The sequence below is a fragment of the Manis pentadactyla genome, chromosome 2, assembly GCF_030020395.1.
Source record: "Manis pentadactyla isolate mManPen7 chromosome 2, mManPen7.hap1, whole genome shotgun sequence".
NCBI classification, from domain to species: domain Eukaryota; kingdom Metazoa; phylum Chordata; class Mammalia; order Pholidota; family Manidae; genus Manis; species Manis pentadactyla.
Genome location: NC_080020.1, coordinates 214,871,730 through 214,895,855, shown reverse-complemented (window position 1 = coordinate 214,895,855; position 24,126 = coordinate 214,871,730). Strand labels below are relative to the sequence as shown.

At 46.3% G+C, this 24,126-nt stretch overlaps 1 protein-coding gene across 15 annotated transcripts in view; it reads right to left on the bottom strand.

Annotated features, from left to right (window-relative positions):
- SLC5A6 (solute carrier family 5 member 6) overlaps positions 1–24,126 on the bottom strand; it is a 40,372-nt gene that overhangs the window by 16,063 nt on the left and 183 nt on the right. For 2 of the 15 annotated variants that reach the window (XM_057497341.1, XM_057497343.1), the window contains exons 2-17: positions 23,600–23,666; positions 19,992–20,534; positions 19,610–19,675; positions 19,209–19,260; positions 18,765–18,832; positions 18,260–18,414; positions 17,714–17,854; positions 17,395–17,524; positions 16,832–16,920; positions 16,341–16,453; positions 15,941–16,008; positions 15,444–15,530; positions 15,135–15,316; positions 14,767–14,870; positions 14,415–14,530; positions 12,136–14,009 (exon numbers count right to left, since the gene is read on the bottom strand). In XM_057497341.1, the coding sequence (XP_057353324.1) occupies positions 13,854–14,009; positions 14,415–14,530; positions 14,767–14,870; positions 15,135–15,316; positions 15,444–15,530; positions 15,941–16,008; positions 16,341–16,453; positions 16,832–16,920; positions 17,395–17,524; positions 17,714–17,854; positions 18,260–18,414; positions 18,765–18,832; positions 19,209–19,260; positions 19,610–19,675; positions 19,992–20,384 (1,920 nt within the window). In that variant the 5' untranslated portion in view covers positions 20,385–20,534; positions 23,600–23,666 and the 3' untranslated portion in view covers positions 12,136–13,853. Of the gene's footprint in view, positions 1–12,135; positions 14,010–14,414; positions 14,531–14,766; positions 14,871–15,134; positions 15,317–15,443; positions 15,531–15,940; positions 16,009–16,340; positions 16,454–16,831; positions 16,921–17,394; positions 17,525–17,713; positions 17,855–18,259; positions 18,415–18,764; positions 18,833–19,208; positions 19,261–19,609; positions 19,676–19,991; positions 20,535–21,307; positions 21,537–21,563; positions 21,676–23,599; positions 23,888–24,069; positions 24,117–24,126 lie in introns of those variants that run through there. The other 13 variants (XM_036903480.2, XM_036903473.2, XM_036903481.2 and 10 more) reach the window with 13 other exon arrangements.

Here is a 24,126-nt window from a genome sequence, read left to right as displayed (position 1 = left end):
GGTTGGTTACCAGACATAATCCCAATATCTCCATGCAAGCCATCATATTTTTGTCTCCCAGAGGAGACACACTCAAAAGATTTGTCACACAGTTTCCAGTCCGGCAGCCAGAATTTCCAATAGCCACTTAGGCTGTGGGTCAGTGCATGGGAGTCTGACAAACCAGTGGTTTTACACGGGGCTGTGGGTCCTGGGCCAGCCTGCAAATAGTAGTAAGCTGGCAACTTGACAAAGGAGTTGTGGGTCTATGTATGCCTATGAGTAGCACCCCAGTAGTCATACATATAATCAGGACCCTGAAATGCCTTTTCATTACTTACATCATAATCACCCCCTTTACATAAATACCTAAAAATAGGGTTGAAATGGCACTTCCTGTTGTGAATGAAATGAATATTCCTGTTGTCTCTCATCATTTCTATAGCACTTTGATCTTCAATCTCAAGTGGTCTTGGAAAAGACAGAAATACTCAAATCTCCCCCACTGAGAAAACTCCAGGGTCTCAGGAAACAGCTGGTCTGGTATTTTCCTCTTCTTTAGATGCCCCAGCAAAGCTAAAGAACCCTAGTTGGCGGCTTTTAAAACTTTGTATCACGTAGATATAAACTGTAGATTGTAAAATGCCATAAACACATCTTATTTTTAACAATTCTGGCACTGTTCATCTTTGCCAGCTGACCCTGAAAATTTAGATTTTATTCTGTAATATAAGATTATGATGTTAGATCTCCACCCCACAGCCCCCCACCCTCCAACACACACACACACACACACACACACACACACACACACACATACTGGTCACCTTTATGTTTACCAAAAAAAGTGTGTGAAAACCCTGGGCCATGTAAAGCAGGACTTTCTTCTTTGGGGGGGAATGGGGGCAGCAGGTACAGACTACTTTACTGATGGTACATGCCAAGGTAGGGCTCCCTAAGCCCTTGCCTTCTTCAGGAGTTCTGGGATGGAAACTTCATTGAGGACAGGATTCTTAGTGTGTCAGGAGGTCCAGCTGGGGCAATGGCTCTCCAGTAGCTGAGAGCCTCTCTCTTCCTCTCCTGCTCCTGCTGGGGCTGATCGTCCAGGGCCTCTTACTCCTTAGAGGCCATTTGGGCCATAAAGTCCACCACACTGATGCTGTAGACAAATTCTTTGTCATCCCAGGGAATGGGCTTAACAAAGTAGTCTTTGAGGGCAATGCCAGCCCCAGCCTCGAAAATAGAAGAGTGGGTGTCACTGTTAAAGTCACAGGAGACACCCTGGTCCTCAGTGTAGCCCAGATGCCCTTTAGGGAGCCAGCCAATGGCTACTTCACCACCTTCTTGCTATCATAATATTTGGCAGCTTTCTCCAGATGGCAGGTCAAGTCCATGACCAACACACTGTGAGTGGGGACACAGAAGGCCACAGCAGTCAGCTCCCTATTCAGCTCAGGGATGACTGTGCCCACAGCATTGGCAGTACCAGCAGAGGAAGGGATGCTGTTCCAGGAAGCCACTCATATTCAGCACCGACATCAGCCTGCTTGATAGCGGATCTTACTCCTGGAAGATGAAGATGGGCTTTCCCTTGACGACAAGCTCCCTGTCCTCATCCCTGACTGTGCCACTGGGCTTGCTGTGGGTGCAATCACACAGGAACATGTAGGCCATGCAGTTGAGGTCCACAAGGGGTTCTTGATGCCAACAATATCTGCTTTGCCAGAGTTAAAAGCAGCCCTGGTGACCAGGCAGTGGCCAGTATGGCCAGAACCCTTTATTCCAACTTTCATCCTGTCTCAGGGCCCCAGCTGTCTGTCAAACCAGGAGGAGCAGAGAGCCAAGCCAGCACTTTCTTGACGGAAGCTGAAGGACATCTTGTGAAGCAATGAGGCAGGCTTCTATTTGCTACTTTTAGGCACTTTCATCTTTTTCTTGCAAATAAAACTCTGATTTTGTTAAGTATGGGCTGGCAACAGGCTCAGGAAAGATGGCAGTGTCACCCAGTAGGGTTGCCAGATTTAGCAAATAAAAATAAGGGACACCTAGTTAAAACTGTATTTCAGACAATGAATAGTCAACCCAAGCTACCCACCCCTTCCGAGGATGAACTATGATTCTTAAACCACATGTGGTAATCCCTTTCCCCCTTGCCTGTGATTGGTTTAAGGGTGGGCATATAACGTGGTTCTGACCAGTTGCACTGGAGGAGAAACCTTCTGGAGGCTTCTGGGAAAGTTTTTCCTCCTGGATTAAAAGCTGAGAGAAAGAGAAAAAGAGAGTTTGAGCCAGCACAGTGCGGGAAGTCCTCCATGCTTCCTGCCTTCAGTGATCTGCAAAGATGTGGGGCCAGGAACAGCAGCATTTTGTCACCATGAAGGCAAAGTCTTAAGAAAGTCAGAGACTGAGCCAGAGCACTGACGTTCTTGAATTTGTGAGTTAGGTGGCTCTGGAATTCTCTTCTCCAAACTTCTTGTTATGCAGAATAGTGAGTGTCCTCGCTGTTTGAGCCGCCTTTAATTGCATATTCCGTTGCATCCTAAGTGGCTCTGCTGGAAGTCCTGAATTTCACTCAGCAGAAGCTAATTGGTTGTAGTTAATAAACTCAGTTTCAGCCAGAGACATTTATCCTACCCAGATAAGATTATTTTAACATCTACTGGCCTGGTAATATCACATGCGTCTTTCTCAACTTCTCACAAAAGGATCATAGACACGTTTCCACAGACTCTGGCAGCTTCGTGGCAGACAGTGTTTCTCGCTTCTTGGGATGGACTAGTTACTCCTGTCCACAGTTCACTATGTCTTCAGTGTCGCTGACAGCTTCAGAGATCTGAACTGGCCGCGGGCCAATGTTATGGGACAGACAGACCCTGTTTCACAGTTGTTGGTGTGTGGTGGGCAACATTTAGCCCAGAAGTTGAGGTTGGTGATCCAGAGAGAGCATTAACATTAATGGCATCAGTGCTTTCACCTTTGATCATAATGTAGATAATACCCACTGTTCATTGGTTTTATTTCCAAACATTCTAAAATGAATACAATTTATCAATGTGTAACAATCACAACTTGTACGTATCGCAAACATTTTTATTTTTTTAATTTTTAATAGATTACATATGCACATGGCATATTTAGAATTCAGACCAATGAAGTCCCCCTTCCAACCCTAGTCTCCTTTTTCTCTTTTCTAGAAGCAACCATTGTTATCAGTTTCTTGTGTATCCTTCCAAACTTTTGTATACAAGGACTAATATATAACTATGCTCCTTTTTAAATACAAGTTCTAGAACATAATACACATTGATTATATCTTGGCACTCCTCCCACATCACTACTTTCCAAACTACTTTATTCTGTTCAAGGGCTGCATAATATTCTAATGCATGGATGTGCCATAGTGGAATAACCATCTCCTATCAATATATACTATAATGGACATTTGTCATATTTTCTGGTTGACCAGCATCTTTGGAACACTCCTCGTGTTTGTGGGAAAATCCAGTCTCCTTTAAAGCTCCACCAGCCAGTTATATCCATGCCAGTCACCAAATCAGAAGTGGACCCCAGGAAGAAATGGGCCTTGGCAGGACATCCATTTTGCTGTCAAGGGTGCAGCACAGCCTATGGCTTTGGGGCCAGTAGGGCTTACAGAGTGAGTCCCTGATACAGAAAAGACACTGGTGGCGCTGGTGTGAGTAACATCTGCAGTTGCAGTGAAGTTCTTGGTGACAGTGCAAATATAGCATCTAGTTCTTGGGCACAGCGCGAAGCTCTGAGCCTTTTACTCATCAGCCTATTTCTATATGTAGTTTGTGGCTTTATGTCTTCAGAATTATCATCAAGCCTGTTCTCCAGCTCTCTCAACAATTATCCTTATAATAAATGACTTTCTGCTTATCAGCCAGAGTCACTTTTGCTGCTTGCCCCCAAGAGCCCAGTCTGAGATGAGTGTTTTGTTTTCCTTCTAATTTGTTATTTTTTAGGAAAAAAGTTACAATGATTATCCTTCCATATATTTTTTTTGTGCCTGTATACAAGTAAATCTGTGGCAAATGAAGTCCTAAAAATGGAAATGCTCTGAGAAAAAATATTTGCAAAAGATATCTGATAAGGGACTATTTCCCAAAACATACAAAGAACTCTTAAAATTCAACAATAAGAGAACAAACAACACAATTAAAAAATGGCCCAAAGGCCTTGGTTGACAACTCACCAAAGAAGATACACAGTTGGCAATAGCATACAAAAAGATGTTCCACATCATATGTCATCAAGGAAATACATATTAAAACAACAAGATACCACTACATACCTGTTCAAATGGCCAAAATCCAAAACACTGGCTGGAGAGATGTGGAGCAACAGAAACTCTCATTCCTTGCCAGTAGGGATGCAAAATGGCACAACGACTTTGGAAGATAGGTTGATGGTTTCTTACAAAATTAAACATGCAGCTACCATTCGGTCCAGCAATTGCACTCCAATTGTTTCCAATTGCATTCAATTGTTTCCAATCAAATTGAAAACTTATGTTCACACAAAAACCTGCACATGGATGTTTATGGCAGCTTTATTCATAATTGTCAAAACTTGGAAGCAACCAATATGTCCTTCAATAGGAGAATAAGTAAACTACAGTACATCGACACAACAGAATATTGTTCAGTGAGACAAAGAAATGAACTACCAAGTGACAAAAAGACACCAAAGGAATCTAGAAAACATACTGCTCAGTGAAAGAAGCCAATCTGAAGAGGCAACATACTGTATAATTCTAACCAAATAACATTCTACAAAACACAAAACTATGGAAACAGTGGAAAGATCAGTGATTGCTAACAGTCCTGGGGAAGGGAGGGATGAATGAATGAGTGGAACACAGGGGATATTTAGGGCAGTGAAACTGTTCTGCATAAAAAGTAATGGTAGACACGTATCATTGCACATCTGTCAAAACCCAAAGAGGGAACACTAATGTAAACTATGGCTTTTGGTTGAGAATGTGTCTATATTGTTCATCCACTATAACATATGTACCACAGGAACACAAGATGTAAACAACAGGAGAAACTGCATGCTCACAGAAAGGGGATATGTGGGAAATCTTTATAGTTTCCAATCAACTTTTGTAAACATAAAGCTGCTCTAAAAAATTAAAATAGAAAAGAAAACCCCTACAATGAGAACCACTTCATATTCACTAAGATAAAAAAGATGGAGAACAACAAGAGTTAGTGAGGATATGTAGAAATAGGAACTCTCATGCATTGCCAGTGGGAATGCAAAATTTGCAGCCACTTTGGAACATAGCTGGTAATCCCTTAAAAGGTTAAGCGTAGAGTTATCATATGACCCAGTAATTCCACTCTTAGGTATATAAACATGAGAAGTGGAAACTTATATCCACATAAAAACTTGTACATGAAGGTTCATTGCAACATTATTCATAATAGCCAACAAGTGGAAACAACAAGTGGTAAACAAAAGATGGTATATCCATACTGTGGAATATTATTCAGCAATGAACAGAAATGAAATACTGATGTATGCTTACAACATGGACAAACATTGAAAACACTTACATGAAAGAAGCTAGATATTTTGTGATTTCATTTTATAAAATCTTCAGAATAGGCAAAACCATAGAGCCAGAAAGTAGAGTCCCACCCCATTGTCACTACAGACTTCGGGAGCACCTCTTCCTTTCCCAGCCAGGGAGAGTCAGCAGTGGTCTAGTGGGGAGCCTGCTCTTCCCAGGGTGTCATCAGAGGCTCTGTGGGGAACCTGGACTTCTATTGCTACCTGTCACTAAGGTGATTATATGTAATTATAATAACAAGTACAACTGACAAATCCAGATTTGAGAAAAACACAACTGATTCTTGGCAAGTATGCAATTTGACCAGCAGGAGCCACGTGCATATAATTGCTTTAGAGAGTAGACTATTAGCTCGGATTTTAGTGGGTTTTACAGAGTAAATGGCAGCATCTCTCAATCTGCTGAGTGGTTAAGTAGGGGTTGGCTAGGATTACTACTGCATTTCCACATGGAAATACTGCATGTTGAGTGGGCCTTTTGCATCTGAGCCTGCTTGCCATTTTGAAGTCATAGTGCCTAGCTGAAGACAGAAAGGAGACCAGTAAAACCATCATTTGAGATTTGAATATTGACATCTCCTTGCGGACAAATCAGACAGTGCGATGGCTCCTTAGGTTACCTGTCAGAATCAGAAATAAAAGTTCATAAAGGAGACTGCATGGAAGGCCACTCGGGTTTGATACTCACATCACCCAGGAAAAGCAGTCTCTACACTAGTGCCATCAAGGACAATCAAATTAATCTCTAACATTAATGCAATCCTGAGCAATCTTAACAGAATTTTAAAATTGGAATTTAAGAATTCTGATTCTCTTTTGGGAGAGAATATGTTCCATAGCAGGCAGAAAAATATCTGAAAAAGATTATTGACTGAGAATTGTAAAATATAAATATAAAAATGCATAAAGCTATGAAAACACATAACACAAATAGATTTGGCAATATAAAACTAAAGGTATAAAAATAGACAAATAGATCAGTGGAGGAGAAAAAAGTGCATACAGACCCATAAATATGTGCAAATGAAGCTTACAATAAAGGCAACATTTAAGTCTATGAAATAAGTGTGGCTTTTTCAAAAAACCATGTGAGATAATTGGCTATGCACTGAAGAACAAATACATAAGGTTGAAATTCCTGCTCCATAGCATCACAGATGGTGCAGAGAGCTAAACTTTTAAAAATATATATTTTAAAGGTTTTTAAACTGTTTTTTAAAATTATTTTGGGGTGAAGAATACCTTCCTAAATAAGATACAAAACCCAGAAGCCATAAAAAAGAGTTTTGTGATCACAAAATTTAAAGCATTTGTTTAAAGAAATGCTATAATAACAAGTAAAAGGAAAGGGAAAGTGTGGGAGAAAAAAATTGTTGCACTGATATCAATGAATTCTGACAGCAATTATTTAAACTGACAAAAGATATGACCTCAAAACGCACAGAAAAATCCAAACCAAAGAAGAAAGAGGAGGAGGAGCAAGACAAAGAGGAGAAGTACAGGGCAGGAGAAGGAGAAAGAAATGATGAAAAGAAAAGAAAGAGAAAAAGGAAAGGTGCTCAGACTCAATAGAAATCAAGAAAACCAAATTAAATGAGATTTTTATGCCCATCAGATCATACAACATTCAAAAGATTACTGCTTAAAGCCAGTTTTTGCTATGTAATGCTCTAGTTGCAATACATTTCTAAATGGTTTATAATTTCTGGTATGATTTTTTATCTATAGTACAGGTTTATTTAGAATATTTTTTAAATTTCCAGATGTATAGGGCTTTCAAAATATTTTGGAGTTGGTGGTACATGAATTGTTCAAAATCAAAATATATTTGAAAAGTGTACAGAGATGAGAGATAAGCCTTACCCCCCACCTCTATCTCCCTATAATCTGGTCCCCTCTCACAGGAAGAAGGCTCCCCTCATCATTGTTATTTTCTTCTATACAATGCACAGAGATAATCTGTGCATTTTACAAACAAGTATTCCTGCATTCTTTTCTGCATGATTTTTTACCACAAATGGTAGCATATTACATATTATTCTGCAACTTGCTTTCTTTTTAATAATATGTTGGAAATGAAAGCTATGTCATGATCATCATATGGTATTAATAGATTAAAAATTCTTTATTGTGAAATACACAGAGCATATGAGACATATTTGTAATATTTAAAGTGGATTTTTATGATATTTCCAGCCAGTGAAGAATAGAACATGGCAGGTACCTGCAAGGATCTTCCCTGATCACATCCCCACCCTCTTTCCTGAAGGTAAGCACTCTCCTGGCTTTAGGGTCAATCAGTCCCTTGCTTTTCTTTATCACCTTTGTATGTATCTATAAACTATAGAGCTTTTCTTTTTTTTCCTGTTTTGAACTTTAACAAATGGAATCAGTGCCTTCTTCTATGACTTGCTTTCCTTTGATCAACACTTAAGCTTGATGTATGTGGTTGTGGTTAATTTTTTGTCTTTGCTGCAGCATTCCTGTAAAAATGTAACACTGGTTTTTATGGACTTTGGGTTGTCTCCAGTTTGGGGTTATTATGTTGCTAGGAAAGTAGCAGTTTTCAGGTGTGGTCCGTGAACCCCTAGGGACCTTTTCAAGGAGTCACTGCAGTTAAGACTGTTTTCTTTTATGATAATACTGATAATACTAAGATGTAATTTGCCCTTTCACCTTGTGGACATTTGCACTGATGGTACAAAAGCAATGATGAGTTAAACTGTAGCCACCTTAGCATGAAGCGAGTCAGTGGCCGGATATTTGGAGTCATTTTTGGCCAATCTGGTTAAGTATATAATTGTACTTGTTCTGGTTTTAATTGGCATATCTCTGACTACTAATAAGATTAAATTCCTTTTTACATATTTATAGACCATTTGGATTTCCTCTTTTGTAAATGTCAATTCAAATCTTTCCACAATTTTTAGAAAATTAAAAAATAACAAGAAAAAAAATCTCTGTTTTTAATTGGATGAGTTTCCTTTTTCACATTAATTCTTAGGAGTTCTTTGTGTCAAGTGTTTTTGAAGTTGGTTATGTGTGTCCCAAATAGTTTCTCTTTTGGTATGCTGTCTTTTTCACCTTTTGATGGTGACTTTCTTTAAATGAAGTTTTTAATTTTAATAGAAATTCATCACTTTTTCCTTTGTTTTGAGCTTTTGTGTGACTGTGCTAACTAGATCAAGTACAATGATGAAATTAAATTGTAAGGGCAGCCATCCTTTTCTTGTTTCTGATCTCAAAGACAGAGCTTTCAACACTTCACCATTCCCCACCACTGTTTACTTTTAAAAAAACTCTATAGTTAAAAGAATTAAATTATTTTACCTTTGATTACAGCTTTGTTAGCTTTGCAATGTTTCATAGACAACCTTAACCAGGTCAGGAAGTTCTCCCAGTGCTAGCTTTTCTCATAAATGAACATTGAATTTTATGAAACACCTTTTCTGCACCTATTGAGATAATATTGAGATTCTTGCTTTAGTCTGTCAACATTAGGATGATATTGAGTTTCTAGTGTTAGAGCAACCCCTCAGTTCTGAGAGAAACTCCAAGATGAAAGTCTTTTTTATATACATTGCTGAATTCAGTTCACTAATATTCTATGACTTTGCATCTATGTTCATGAGTAATATTGATCCACTCTTCTTATGCTGTCTTTATCTGGTGTAGTATTAGATTGATTATATTAAAAAAGATATATGGAAATTTTCATACTTTATATGCTTCTTGCTGGTAAATACAAAATGCATTCAGGAAGTTTCCCTCTTCATCTATACCCTGGAATCACTGGTATAAAATTATTTATTCCTTGAAAGATTAGAACACAACAGTGAAGCCATATGGGCCTGGGATTTTCCTCACAGTAAACTGGGGCTTTTTTGTTGTTGTTTTTATTAAGGTATTATTGATATACACTCTTACGAAGGTTTCACTTGAAAAAACAATGTGGCTACTACATTCACCCATATTATCGGGTCCCCTCCCATACCCCATTGCAGCCACTGCCCAGCAGTATAAGATGCCACAGAGTCACTATTTGCCTTCTCTGTGCTACACTGTCTTCCCCGTGATTCCCCCCACACTATGTGTGCCAATCATAATACCCCTCAATCCCTTCTCCCTCCCCCACCTCTCCCCTTTGGTAACTGCTAGTCCCTTTTTGGAATCTGTGAGTCTGTTGCTGTTTTATTCCTTCAGTTTTGATTCATTGTTATACTCCACAAATGAGGGAAATCATTTGGTACTTGTCTTTCTCCACCTGGCTTATATCCCTGAGCATAATACCCTCCAGCTCCATCCATGTTGTTGCAAATAGTAGGATTTGTTTCTTTCTTATGGCTGAATAGTATTCCATTGTATGTATCACATCTTTATCCATTCATCTACTGATAGACATGTAGGTTGCTTCCATATCTTGGCTATTATAAATAGTGCTGCAATAAACATAGGGGTGCATATGTTTTTTGAATCTGAGAAATTCTTCAGGTAAATTTCTAGGAGTGGAATTCCCAGGTCAAATAGTATTTCTATTTTTAGTTTTTTGAGAAACCTCCGTATTGCTTTCTACAATGGTTGAACTAATTTACATTCCCACCAGCAGTGTAGGAGGGTTCCCCTTTCTCTGCATCCTCACCAGCATTTGTTGTTCCTAGTCTTTTCAATGTTGGCCATCCTAACTGGTGAGGTGATAGCTCATTGTGGTTTTAATTTGCATTTCCCTGATGATTAGTGATGTGGAGCCTCTTTTCATGTGCCTGTTGGTCATCTGAACTTCTTCTTTGGAGAAGTGTCTGTTCATATCCTCTGCCCATTTTTTAATAGGGTTATTTGCTTTTCAGGTGTTGAGGCATGTGAGTTCTTTATATATTTTGGATGTTAACCCCTTGTCAGATATGTCATTTACAAATACATTCTTCCAAGATGTTTTTTTTTTAAAACTACTATTTTCTTTCTTTAATGGGAATAGGACTATTTTACTGTTTTCTTAGTCTGTTTTAGTGAGTGATATTTTTCTAGTAATTTGTCCATTTTATCTAAAGTTTCAAATTTATTGGCCTAAAGTTAGTATCTTTACTATCATTTTAATGTTGACAATATCTGTAATTATGTACCCTTTGTTATTTGTGCCTTTCTTTTTTCTTAACCATTTTTGCCAAAGCTGGGGAATTTTATTATTCTTTTCAAAGTACCAAATTTTGGTTTGTTGAGCAATGTGAAATTGGGCTGCAAGTCCACATGAGAACTGATTTGTGATTTTCCACAGATTTCTTTCACTGCTCTGCGTGGCTCTAAAGCAACTCTCCTTGCAATCCCTGGGGCCTGTGGGTGTCATCCTTTTGGGTCCCAGCTTTCTGAAGGGAAGGCATCCTTTCAGTCTCCACCTGCTGGGCATCCCCTGGGCTAGACTTCTGTCAAATTTGCAGCTGTCAAAACTGAAGCTCAGTCTCATACACATCTGCAGTTGCCCTCAGGACACGAGTAGCCTCATGCTTCTGCTTACTCCTCTGGATTCCTGCCCTCACTTAGATGGCAGCCCAATGAATTCTTACCCTTACTAGCTGTATAATGATTTTAAGTTCTTAAAAACATTTCATTCAGATTATAATTACTTTAAACAAGAACACTGGCCCAGATATTTTACCAGTCTTTGGTAAAATTTCTGCAAATCCAGTATTTTGTTTTAAACAACATGAAATACCATTTTGGGCCTGTTTTAAAGCTTTCTGCCTTGAATGCTGTTGATATACTATTGAAGTTTGATATGACTGCTACCATTTTTGCTTTCATCATTTGCATGGCAATTTTTTCCCTTTATTTTTTATTTTTCCCTTTATTTTTAATTATACCATGCTATTTTATCTTTTCTAATAGCAAACAGTTAATTTATTGCCAAATCTAGAAATCCATGACTTTTAATTTTATACATTTGTATATATTATTCCTGTGGAAAATAAGGGATCTAACAGCCTGCAGTCCCAGCAGCCAGCCCTGCCTTCCCTCCATCTAACAGCAGAAAGCAGATGACTCCATGACTGGGACAGTAGTGTACAGGGTCTTGAGTTCATCTGACCATTTTTGCCAGTTGGAGGAAAATCCTTCCAACTATTTGTGGGTCACTAAAACACTGGCTTGCTTTCTTCCTTTCCATGCAAGCAACACCCTTCTCCAATAGTGAGAAACATGCTTCACACTATCCTTAACATGCTGATTTGATTATCTCTGTATGTAGTCAAAGTACTATCACCATCTCTTGCAAATATGCCCCCCTCACCCCCCTCAGGCTCTGCAACTGCACTGTCTGGCCCCTATGTGGATGTCCTTATCACCCCATCTAGGCTGATGCCCCCCACCAAGGCTGCCCCCATGGTGGGTGACCTCTCCTCACCCTATTTGGGCTCCCTCCCACCATACCACAGGTCTTCCTCCTATAGGGACGCCCTCCTCACTGCCCTCAGGCTCTGACTGCCCAAGTTGGGCTGCTCACATGTGCAGAGGCCCTCTTCATTCTGTCTGGGTTCTGATTCTCCATGTGGGACACACACAGACATGCACTGGAAAACCAAGTCTTTATCATACTTTAAATATCATTACTTCTTGGAAATTTTGAGTCCTGTGGTTTTTCCCTTTTTCTGTACAAACATTAACTAAAATGCAAGAATTTGAGACTCAATGAGGCAACTCTGAAATGATGGTGGCACCTGGTGCAAGGTCCTGGGGTGGCACAACCATTTCCTTAGCTGCAAAATGGCCCAAGTAAGGCCCTTGCCTGTGGGAAGTGATGGATGAGTATGATGAAGGATGAACAAATGACAGCCAGGTTAGGTCTAGATGTCTGGCCCTTGGTAGATGGCGTAGTTAGCCAGGTGCACTGCCGCCTCAGCCCCCAGGTGCAGGAGCCGTCGAGAGAAGGGCAGACCTCAGGGCAGAGTCAACATGGCATTTTCTGGGATGGTCCACAGATTGGCCTGGGACCAAGTCTCTGCTCAGGGGCCCGGAGAGGGCTGTTCTGGGCAGCTGGATGGGGCCAGGCAGGGGCAGAGACCAGGTGTTGGTGAGCATGAGCACAGCGTTATTCACAAGACCATAAAAGTCCAGCTTGAATGTTCTATTTTTAAAGCCAAATAGCAGATTCTTCCTCCAGCCCCAGAAGTAAAAGGCTCAGAGTAGCAATGATTGTTCTGGTCAAGGATAAGGCAAGACAGGAGACAGACAGTGCCACATGATGAGACGCAGCAGTGTGCATCCTGCACCCTGATGAGGACAATTCTGCCCCCTGCAGACATGCCGGCTGCCCAATCCTGAAACCTCAAAGAGCTGGTGCTGGTCCCCTCTGTCTGTCCTCAGCAGGAGACGTGTGCACAGCAGGGGGCTCTTCATCCTCACCAGGGCTGGGGCTGGGATGGACAAGAGCAGCTGCAGACGGCACAGGAGCCCAGACTCTAGGCCCAATGGCAGTTTTTATTCCCTAGGAACAAAGACATGTGGGAAAGAAACTCCAAAAGGCAACAGGAACGTGAATGACACGATGACACTAGGGTGGTGTGCCTTGGGACTGAGAGGGACGGCACACTCCACAGTGGGGCTGGTCATGCCCTGGTTTCTTGGCCCAAAATATGCCCCACCCCCAGGTGCCCCTTACAGAGGGAGAGGGGGAGGGCAGTGAAGTGAAAAGCTTCCCTACCCTACACAAAGGAGATGGATGTACCCGTCTATTCCGAGGGGTCTCTCAGGGACACCAAGACCTCCCTCTCAAGACTGGAGGTAGACAGGCAAGAATGAGAAGAGCCTGGATGTCAGACAACCTGTAAGGAGTCAGAGGGCCCCTCTGGTGGACAGAATCCAGGTTTAGAAGGGACTGCAAGAGAAGCAGTAGCTGCCCGAGGCAGCTTTGAGTTTTAGGGTAGAGGTGGTCAATCTTGCCAAATCATGCCCCAGAGCAGTTATAACCAGCACTGCTGTTTCTATTCATTTCAAAGGAGCCTGGTAACAATGGATCTGAAGCTATTATCCTTTTTCAAGAGGTTTTGCTTCTATCCCCTTTTCTGGCAAAATCCTGTCCCCTGCAATCCTCATCCTCTAGAAAACAGTCTGGCAAGGGATAAGGGAAACCCCATCCTACCCTCGCAAGTCCCACTACATGACAGTTTCTACTGCAGTGCAGATCCCTAGGAACAAGGACCTTTGGTGTGGGCTAGACCATCCACTGTCTCCACAGAACACATCAAGAAACTCATCCCCGTATCACAGGCCTGGGCCCCGAGTCGGCATCACAGTGAGGTCTCCTGGACGATGAAGGTGGGGCTGCTCTCCCCCTGGCAGGCTGCAGCTGCCTCAGGCACCACCATGGCTTCCTTGTCACTGCTGCCCCCCAGCATCCCGTTTCTCATCTTCTCAGGAAACGTGGTGGTGTCCACGGACAGCTCCTGGGGAACACAGAGCAAAGGGAGCTGGCGGGTTGAACAGCAGCCAAAGGGTGGTGAAGGGACTGTGCAGACAAGGTGAAAGGCCGGCTTTGATCCCGGCTAGAAGGCAGCTCGGCAGGGGGCAGGGAGGCAGGGAGCACAGCCTGGGGTGAGGGGCGGGTGGAGGCCAGCAGCCCTGAGCTTCTCCCTCTCCTGGCTGAGACCCCTCTGCCCACCAAGCCAGCACTGCCCGTGGGGAGGGGCTGGCAGCTACGTGGGACGGTGCAGGCTCACGGCTCACGGGGATTATCAGAGAAAGGGGTGCTGGGGGAGGAGAAAGGAAAGGGGTGGAGGGAACCTGGAAGGTCTGGCAGTAAGCAGCCTGGAGAGGGGAGAGGAGGGGCCATGTGGGCCAGGAGGCGCTACCTGGCTGTAGCTTTTGCAGTGAAGTCGCTTCTGCCAGGACAGGGGCAGGAGGGCACGGAGTCTGGGCAACACGGGGTAAATGGTCCGAGGGTTCAGGGTCCGGCCCCGCATTCCCCCTGAAGGCAAAGGGACTTGAATCTCCTACCGGGGAAGCAGGGCACACCCAGCAAGCTGTCTGGTCTTGGGCCACAGAGCCCCCGACCCTGCCCACCTCCCAGAGCTCAGGCAAGAAGCCTGACTGTTATAGACACACTCAGGAGCCCGGAATTCCCTGAGCCCCAGACTCCGTATTTCCTGAGCACCCTCCCCAGCCCATCCTATTTCATTGTGCACCCATCTCACACCCCCTCACCAGTGAGCAGACTGGCAGTCAGGCCCACCACAATGACTGTGGTGGAGTTGTGAGCGCTGTACCATAAATATGACAGGGAATAGAGCCGCTGTAGCCCTGTGGGCCTGTGGAGAGCAGAGGAGTGAGGACAATTAACAATTCATTGATAGGGCACTCCTCGGGCACCTGGCTCCACCGACCTGCACAGTCCTAAGGTCTTGGGACCCAGCATCCAATATTTCCCTGTGACCCCTGGTGACCCATCCCTAGCAAGGCCGCTGCGACCTCTGGTGGCCCATCCCTAGAAAGGCCCCTGGGAAACCCTGCACCCGCCCCACCACCAAATGAGCTATTCTTCCCAAGGAGAAAGTAAGTGAGCCCTAACTCACTTGGAGAGGGTGATCGAGGGCATCAATGTGGTCATGGTGACAGCGGTCAGATTGCTAGGCAGGGAAAAGCTGGACCCATTAAGCGGAGAAGGTGCCGTGCTGGAGCCCATACTGGTCACTATGCTCCCAATGCCGATCCAGAAGGCCATGATGAGTCCAGCCAACAAGCCCACAATGGCACCCTGCCCAGAGAACACACTCTCCTGTCGCCATGCCAACCCAACAAACCCGCCTGCCAGTTCCCGGCATCCCTGGTGATAGCCTTGCTGTGCCATTCCCCATGACTGTGGAGCCAGGTGGGTCACTCACTGGAGGGTTTGCACAAGGAAAGAACATCCCAAGGCAGAAGAGTCCGAGCAGCGGCCCCCCAACCATGCCAAAGATGCTGATTGCTGCCTGCAGAGGACAGTGTCGAAAAAATAAGGGAAAAAGAACACACAGACTTAGATACCAGTAGCCTCACCAACGTAAAGCACAGCTACACACTGTTGCCCCAAAGCCCCCGTCAGATCTGTGTCTTCTGCTTGGAAGCATCAGAACACAGGATTCCAGACAGTGGTAATGTTTAAGGGAATGTGCTTTGGGTTCTCCTGAGGCTGATCCTTAGATAATGTTCCAGGAATGACCCTGGGGCTCTTGGCTACTTGAGAATCTGTTCACAACTAAAGGTGGTCCACCAAAGGGGGAGCGGCTGTGACACCTGCCCCCATGTCATTCCTTTCACAGTGGCTGTATTCCTCAACTTCCCATTTCAGTCAGCTCCTTTTCTCCCTTAAAAACTGCTTTCTTCTCTCCATAGTCCTTACCTGTAGCACAGGTCCCATCTGGGAGGAAATAAAGGCCATTCCCAGACAAAGCAGCCCATAGCCAAAAGCTGCGAGAAAGGAAGGGAAGAAACAAGCAGATGTGAATCCACACAATAAAAAGGTATAAAAGTTGAGCAAAGGTCCTTCTCCAGCCAAAGTGTGTCCCTGGAAGCAGGGCCTATATTACTTCGTGCCCCAGCTCCAGGTCCCTCCCACCCTCTCTCCAGGCCTATGTGAGTCAGAGACCTCCCCAGAAAATCCCTGAGACGTAAACAAGATCATGCGATTCAATCGGCAAGCGCTGAGCCCAGGCCAAAGCTGATGCTTTAAAGCAAACTGACGACAGTGCTGAGGGCGTGTCTTAGAGCCTGACTGAAGAGACGAGGAAGCACAAGCCCACCAAGAATTCTGGAAAGCATGGTGGCGTGAACTTCAGAGAACCGAGGGAACCAGGGCCGGATCAGGTCTTCCATTGTAACTGTTGCCAATGAATTAAAAGCAGAGGATATGGTGCTGAAAGGAGAAAGAGAAAGACAAGCTGCACTGAGTCTGGGAGTGGAGGGAGGCAAAACTAACAAAGTTTTCTATTGTGGAACTAGTGCCCTCAGGTAGGAAATGATGAGTGTAGCCAAAAAGCCACCCTCACCTGTCCTTTCCTGAGTGGGGTACAGGTTTTAAGTAGATCCATTCCTGGTATTGTAGAAGTATCCCTCACCCAAAAGGGGGGGTCTCGGGAGAGATACGCCCTGTCCTACACAGGTGAGCTGTCCTCTGTCATCTACAGGTGGACAGGCACAACAACAAACTCACGGGGATCCCCTCCTCCACCTGACCTTGTACCAAGTAGGGCTCAGCTGCGCCAAGCATGAGGGAAATGGTCAAAAAGGGTACCTGAGGGAGCCACTGAAGAGGCAGGCAACAAAGAGCCCAGGCAGGCCCGGCTGGCCTTTCAGGAGATCTATCACAAAGTACAGGGTGAACTGCAGACAGAGCACAAGTGCAAAGCTCTCTTCAGAGGGGAGCCCTTCCCCAAAGCAAAGCCCCACTTCCTTTGCCCCAGTCACAGTCTGTGGAGACTGGGTGCATGAGGAATGGGCCATGTGCTGAGGGTGACCCACAGTAAGTGGAGAGAAAATGGGCTCTGGAAAGCAAACACAACCTTGCTGAGCCTCGTCTGGGGAGGGTTAGATGAGACCAGGTGTGTGACAGCTCCCAGCAAAGCATGTGGTTCACAGCAGTGAGTCAATAAAGGTAGGTCCCAAGCCACAAGGGTGAGCCTAGGCTGGGGTCCTCACGTGCTAGACTGCTAGTACCCCAGAATGGGAAAGGATTTTACATCCATTTCACATCAATCCAAAGGCGGGAGTCCTTTGTGCAACTACCCAGACACCCCTTTTGGGGGGCCTAGGTTAGCCCTTCATGGACACAGGATGGGACCAAGGAGGTCTTCTCACCTGGTCAGGGGCTGCTTGACTCTGCTGGGTGCTCATGGGATACTCCCGGTAGTAGGCAAACATGACCAGGCCAATGAGGCAGCCCATGCAGAGGGCCACCTGCTGGCAAGGGAAGACTGCGTAGCAGGAGCTGTAAAACAGGCCAGTGGGAGAGAGGCTATCAATAGACACCCTCAAGCACTTCCCCAAGCCCCAAAAAGCAGATTCACATCCTGACCCCAGTGGGTGGGGGGGGGTGCTCTGGAATCCTGCCCTCATGGAAGCAGGGCCCCTCCCTTCCCCCAGTCTTGCTTCCCAGTGTTCCTGCCCCTACACTCACAGCACAGCAGCCTTCTCCGTGCGGGCACTGAGGTAGCGCTGCACCTGGGCCTGGTTCACGCCATACAAGGAGAGCATCATGAAGACACCACCAAAGGCCAAGGTCCAGAAAGTGTGCCGCACAAAAGGGTCTGGATCCAGTCTGTAACAGACACCAACTGGTCACTGTGCCACTGCCCCAGACAGAGATTCAACATTCCTAGCCTCCTATAACAGGGGTCAGAGGGCAAGAGAGAGGAGACCCCACCACAAGGGCCAAGGAAATACTGAAGGCAAGAACTGTGTGGACTCAAGAGACCATGCAGAAAGCTAGAGGACATTTCCATCCCTCCAACCCACACCCTCATCCTGGGTATCAAAAACATCCTGATCCTCCTTAGCCACCAGGTGGACCCCTGAGGACAGATCATAGCTTCCTACTGGTCTCAGTGCTGTACCTAAGGCTTCACAGGTTGCCCTCCACTCACCAGAGCCCTGAGCTCAGGCTTGAGGATGGGCCCAGCTCTCAAGCACTACAGACCCCAGGCAGGGGAAGGGGTGTACTTACTCAAACCCAGAGATGAGGCCATGCTGGGAAGCCACATCCCACACACGCCCCAAGCCGCCCACCTTGACCGACCCCATGATGATGACGGCCAGCTGCCCTAGGAACATGACCAGTGTCTGGAACACATCTGTCCAGATGACTGCCTTCAGCCCACCCTGCAGGGAACAGACAGCGCACCTGCTAAGGATGTCTCTAAACCCATCTGCCAGTAAGAACACACTCCCGGCAAGGGCACTGCTCGCCTAGCACCAGGACCGTAACTGCTGAGACCCAGCTGACATCATTCCCACCCCATCTCCTACCTTCATGTGCCAGCCCCTCTCCCCAATCCCATCCCCACAGCAACCTCCCCTCCCCCATTCCAGCCCCCACCACAATCCCCATTTAATCCCACCCTAGCATCCCAGCTCCTCAGCTATATTCTTATCTCAGCCCTTCTTTTCCTTCCACCTCCCATCTTTATTTCATCTTTTCTCCTTCCTCTCCTACGACTGACTGCACTTACCAGAGCAGTGTAGACAGCACAGACAATGCCTAGGGTCAGCACAGACAGCCACAGATCAAAGCCAGTTACTGTAAACAGATAAAAATCACATTCCTGTCTCTAGAAGAGGGTTTCCCAGCAGAGAAGCCAGAGAAGCCCTAGTAAAATATAAAGCATCTGATCATTAATGATAAAATAAATCATTTACCACAACCAGAAAAGATGTAGAGCTCAACCAAAAGGTGCTGATTAACCAGTTCAGATGGGGCATGGTAATGTTTGATTTGCTTTCAAGTGAGAATGAACCAGGCCTGCTTCCACCTCTGGTAAAGGCCGGCTAAGGGCCCATGAGGTAAAAATAACTCCCGCGCTGAGGCCAGGTTCTTTCTTGCACTCTCCTCCACCTGCCCCTCCCGAGGGTGTTCCCCAGCCAGCCAGCTGGGAGCCAGGGGCTGTGACTCTCACCCGCATTGAGGGCCAGGGAAGGTGCATAGAGCACAACCCCCATGTAGATCACCTGTAGGAGAGGGAAAAGCAACAGTGAGGGGACGAGGGGACGAGGAGACAAGGGCGGGCAGAGCGCAGGAGCGGTGGGTCTCAGCTCCAATATCCCAAGAGCTTTTCTTCACCCAGGCCCACTTCCCTCTCCCTGCTTCCAAATTTTGGCTTGCTAGGACCACAATATCTGTGCTGGAACCAGAAGAAATGGGAAGTAGGATGCCTGCGGGGGCTTCAGTGACACTGATGCTGGCAGGAATTTCAATCCTGCAGTTTGAGAGCAGAGAAGGCTCCAGCTGCTTCAGCATGACTGAGTCTGGGTGCCCCTGCCATGTCTTAGGCTCCATTTTTATCCTCACTCTACTTACCATCTGAAAGATGAAGGTCACTGTCCCACAAACCCGCACAGCTTTATTGAATCGGAGTTCCAGGTACTAGATAGGAGTATAAGTTAAAAAAAAAAAAGGTATTCTTCCCAGTCCACCCCCTACAATTCACACACAGCTTTCCTCAAGAGGCCCAGGAACACAAGGGAATATCCAACTCCTATTCACTCTGGGCCCCTCTCAGCACAGCACCCTCCTCCCGACTCCATCCCCGCCTGACCTCACCCAAGAGGAACTTGGAACACAGGAAGTGTTACCTGTCACTCCCATTAGGCAGAGGAGATCTTGGGGCCCAGGTGCTCATATGTAACCAGTCCTTCCTCCCTATCTTGCCCCTGGTGCTCCTCCCTTTCTCCCGGCTCACCTCATAGGCACTGGTGAGATGCAGGCGGTAGAAGACAGGGATGAAGATGTGCGCAGGGATAAGCAGCCCCAGGAAATAGCAGCAGCCCAGGAACCAGTACTGGGTCCCAAATCGGTAGATCTCTGACGGTACACCCAGGATGGCCACCGCTGACTGGAAGGTGGCCAGCAGGGACAGTGCCACAGGAAGGCAGCCCATTTTGCGGTCTGCCATCAGCAGCTGGCTAACGGTGTGCCGGCCCCAGCCACGACAGGCATGGTAGAGCCCAATGGCAAGGGAGAGAACCAGCAGCAGGATGAAGACCACATAGTCCACAAGGGAGAAAGTAGATGTGACCACGCTTGTGTCTGAGGCTGGAGGCAGGGAGGCCGAGGTGCTCACCCCCACCCTCATATCTTCACTGTGTCTGTCACCTATGGCCACTTGATGCTCTGGGCTCTGGGCTGCCACTTGGCTGGGCAGAGGCAGGCAAGTGGCTACAACCTGGTTCCCAGCCAGTCTCACAGTCTTCCTTCTCCACCAACTGACATTGTCCTGGGTGAGCTGTAAAGGAATCAGCTTCTAGTTAGGCCTAGCCGGCCCTCATGGCCACCCACCCTCAGGCCTATGCATCCTACACCCATGGAACTTGGACCAGCCAGCTGGGTGGCAGCCCTTGAAGGTCTGGAGGTGTTGATATAGATGTGATAGAGGAGAAAGGGAGAAAGATCTTTTTGGGTGTGCACAGCTGTGAGATATAAGAACCTTCTTAGGCATCCACCCTAGTAACAGAAGAAAAATAAACTCTAGCCTTTATTTCTTCTCAGCAGATTTTCCTGCCCTAACTTGCAGGCAAAGACCCAGTCACTTCCATGTACTAAGCCAGGAAGCCCACTGGCGCCACGGCCCAGCAGGGAAGAAACAGAGAATAATGATAACATGCCTTACTGTATTTCCCCTAGCCTAAACCCCCACCTCCCATGATCCCCAGTGTCACCTTCCTAACACGACCCTTCTCAGCACTGATTCCCACTGAGATCACCTCCAAGGGCAGCCCCCAACTCTATTCCAGGCAGCCCCAGGCCAACTGTTCCATTCTCTCCAACACCACTAGAGAAGCCCTGCCACCCACCTCTCAGTTCCTGTACCTGAAATTATCTGTCAATAGCAGATCCAAGAGAGCCATGGGGTTCAAAAGTAAGAGGGCAATGTGCCAGAGCCAGGGATTCAGAGTTATGACTACAGGTGCAGTCGGGAGAGAAGCACACCAGTCAGGGAGCTGGGGCAAGGGGAGCAGCCAAGAAGAGTGGTCCTGCCCTGCTGGGGCAGATACCTACCTGGAGAAGCAATCCCTGCTCTGAGGCAGAGCTGCCTGGACAAGCTGTGTGTCTGGACCTGGGCAGAGGCTGAGAGTTGGGTTCTGTAAGTGGCTGAGGTGAGATCAGGAATTGGTGGGTGGAATGAGGCTCAGCTGCTATTTGTTCTGGCTCCGTCAGGGAACCAATTGCTGTGATCCAAATGGTCCTATCGCTCTATGGCCCCCAAACACCAGTTCAGCCCTGGAGGCTCCAGAATGGGGAGCAGAGAACTCACATTCAACACCATTCCTAGCTGGATTATGCTTTCACTGTAAGTTACACTTGGCACTGTGTGCTAGAGGGAACTGGAAAGGAGCTGAGAGATGGGGAAGTTGCTTTTCTGACTTCTGCAAAAGAAATACTAATCCTCAAACAATATACCATTATCCTCAGAACAAGGACAGGAGCATATTCCAAAACTTGTAAAAATCTTAAGAGATCACTGTCACAACCCCCTCATTTACCAACAGATACTGAAGCCCAGATGACTCCAGTGATCTTTCCAAAACCACAGAGCTGACTATTGTCAGGGGCTAGATTAACTCAGATCTAGTGGTTCTCCATTCATCCACTCTCCATACATTGTCTTTAGAGGCTATTTTCTGGGGTACTTATTGCAGAAAAAAATACCAGACGTCATGTACTTAGCCTAACATAGTGATAGGTAACATTTTTTGAACACCTGCTACATGACCCAGCAGTGTGCTAAGCACTTTATAAACACTCATAATGATAAATAGTGAAAAGTAACCACCTTCAAAACACCACATCTCAGGGTATGCACTTGACACAAACACTCTAATTCTAAAGGAAACTGAGGCTTAGAAACGTTAAATAACTTGCTTAAGGTTACACAGCATGATACAAAGGGAGAAAAAAACAATGCTATCTACAAGTATGATAGGTGACTCACTAGGGGCGGGCCTTATTGCCCCCAGACAGAGCAGGGACAGAAATGTTAACTGCAGTCATTTCATTCATGAAACAAAATTAGACTTCAACTAACTTAGAAACAGATTAATGTAAGATAGGTCTTCTGTTTTTACCCACTAGGAGGAAGTTCAGCCTGGCTTTCTTCCGGCTCTCCCACATTTTGTTCTTGGGCAGCTGTTGCCCAGCTGGCAAGATAGGGCCCCACACAGATCAAACCTGAACTCTGAGCCTCCTAAGGACAATGAAGATGGGAAAATGGAGTTCGCAACTCTCAAATCACATGTTCTACTGTGTCACAAATGTTAGTCCCTAGAACAATGTTCCCAACAGGCCACTCTGGTTTAACCTAAAGATGTCCTGGGCCTTTGTACATTGCAACATCTCTAGTGCTCTCATTCCTCTTTGGCAAATTTTTACTATGAGAGAGGTGATGGCAACTACTGGAGTGTAAGAGGAGAGACATCTGCTGTGTGCAAATCAGGATGTATCGTGTAAAAGGTTAGTGGGTTAGACAGACAGGTTGGAAGAAGGAAGACAAAGTCACAGTATGGCCTGGAAACAGACCTACAGAAATGGAGACCCTGTACTGCTGGGGCAAACTGGCAGGGTTTTTTGATAGAATTTTTCTGCATGAGCCGCAGAGAACCCTCCTGGATAGCTAAAGCGAAAACCAGGCAAGACAGGAAAAACCTGACCCAGTAACAAAGTGTTTGTCCGATTCTAAGAACAGAAGAGTGAGTGGCTTTCTAAAAACTCTGCAATGAGCTAAAGCCTATGGACCTGAATGTCTCTGAGAGAGTGGGAGCCAAAGTAAGAGCTGAGCTACTTCACTAAAACTAACACACAGGCACAAATAGCTGGCTGAAACCCTTTTTTAAGAATCTACCACACACACAGGCAAGAGACGCACTCTCCACCACCCTATACCCCTCAACCCTCACTTTGGTCACAACCGCACTGGTTTGCTTTGACTTCTACAAGAAGCAAAGTGGCCACTGCAGAACCAACCATCCCAAAAAGGTTCCTTCAAAATCCGTCCTTGTGCCTAGACAAGGTCTGAAAAGCTTTGGAAGCCCTCATTAAAATGCCAGTAACTACCAATGCCTTCGAAATGTGCCAGGCCAACTGAAAGTAAGATTTCTGGAGATTCCAGAAACCTGGGGGCGTGCAGAAGGGAAGCCTGCGCTGACTACTCAAGATGAGCTCTGGTTAGCTCTCATGAGCTTTTGGATGGTCCTAACCAAGCCAGCACTCGGTCCCTCTGGGCGCGGGGCTTGCAGGCACCTTCGCTCAGGGCCCCGGGCACCCTAGGACAGATACCACTCGACTTCCCCTTACCTCCGTAGCTCAGCAAGGGCTAAGAAGGTCCCTTCGTCCTTCCTGAGAGCAGCATCGCTCCGTCTTCCTGGGAAGGCAAAGGAGATGAGGAGCTAGGAGTCTCTCCCACCCTTACCTCCCCGCCAGGGCTCCGGACGCCGCGCGGTATCAGGACTGAAGTGAAGGGGCAGAGTTCCCGGGGCGTCTCCAGGCTTGTCTCCTCCCGCGGAGGTTTGCCCTTCACTCCTAGCTCCTTCATCACCCTTACGCTCTTTACTTCCTGGCTTCCCTTCTCCCCTCCACATGTGAGGTGGCGGAACCACTACCACCACCTTGCGGCTTGCACCTCAGATATTCCCGGGCCCCCAAGCCGGGGGACCCCCAGCCGGGGGGCCGGCTCGCCCCGCACCCCCCCACCCCGCCCTAACGCCACTCTCCGAGGCCCCTCGGCGCCTGCCCACAGCCTCCAGGGCCGCCTCCGTCCGGCCCACCTGCCGGGTCTCCACACGTGGGTCCCGCCTTGGCGAAAGCCTGGCCTGCATCGCCCC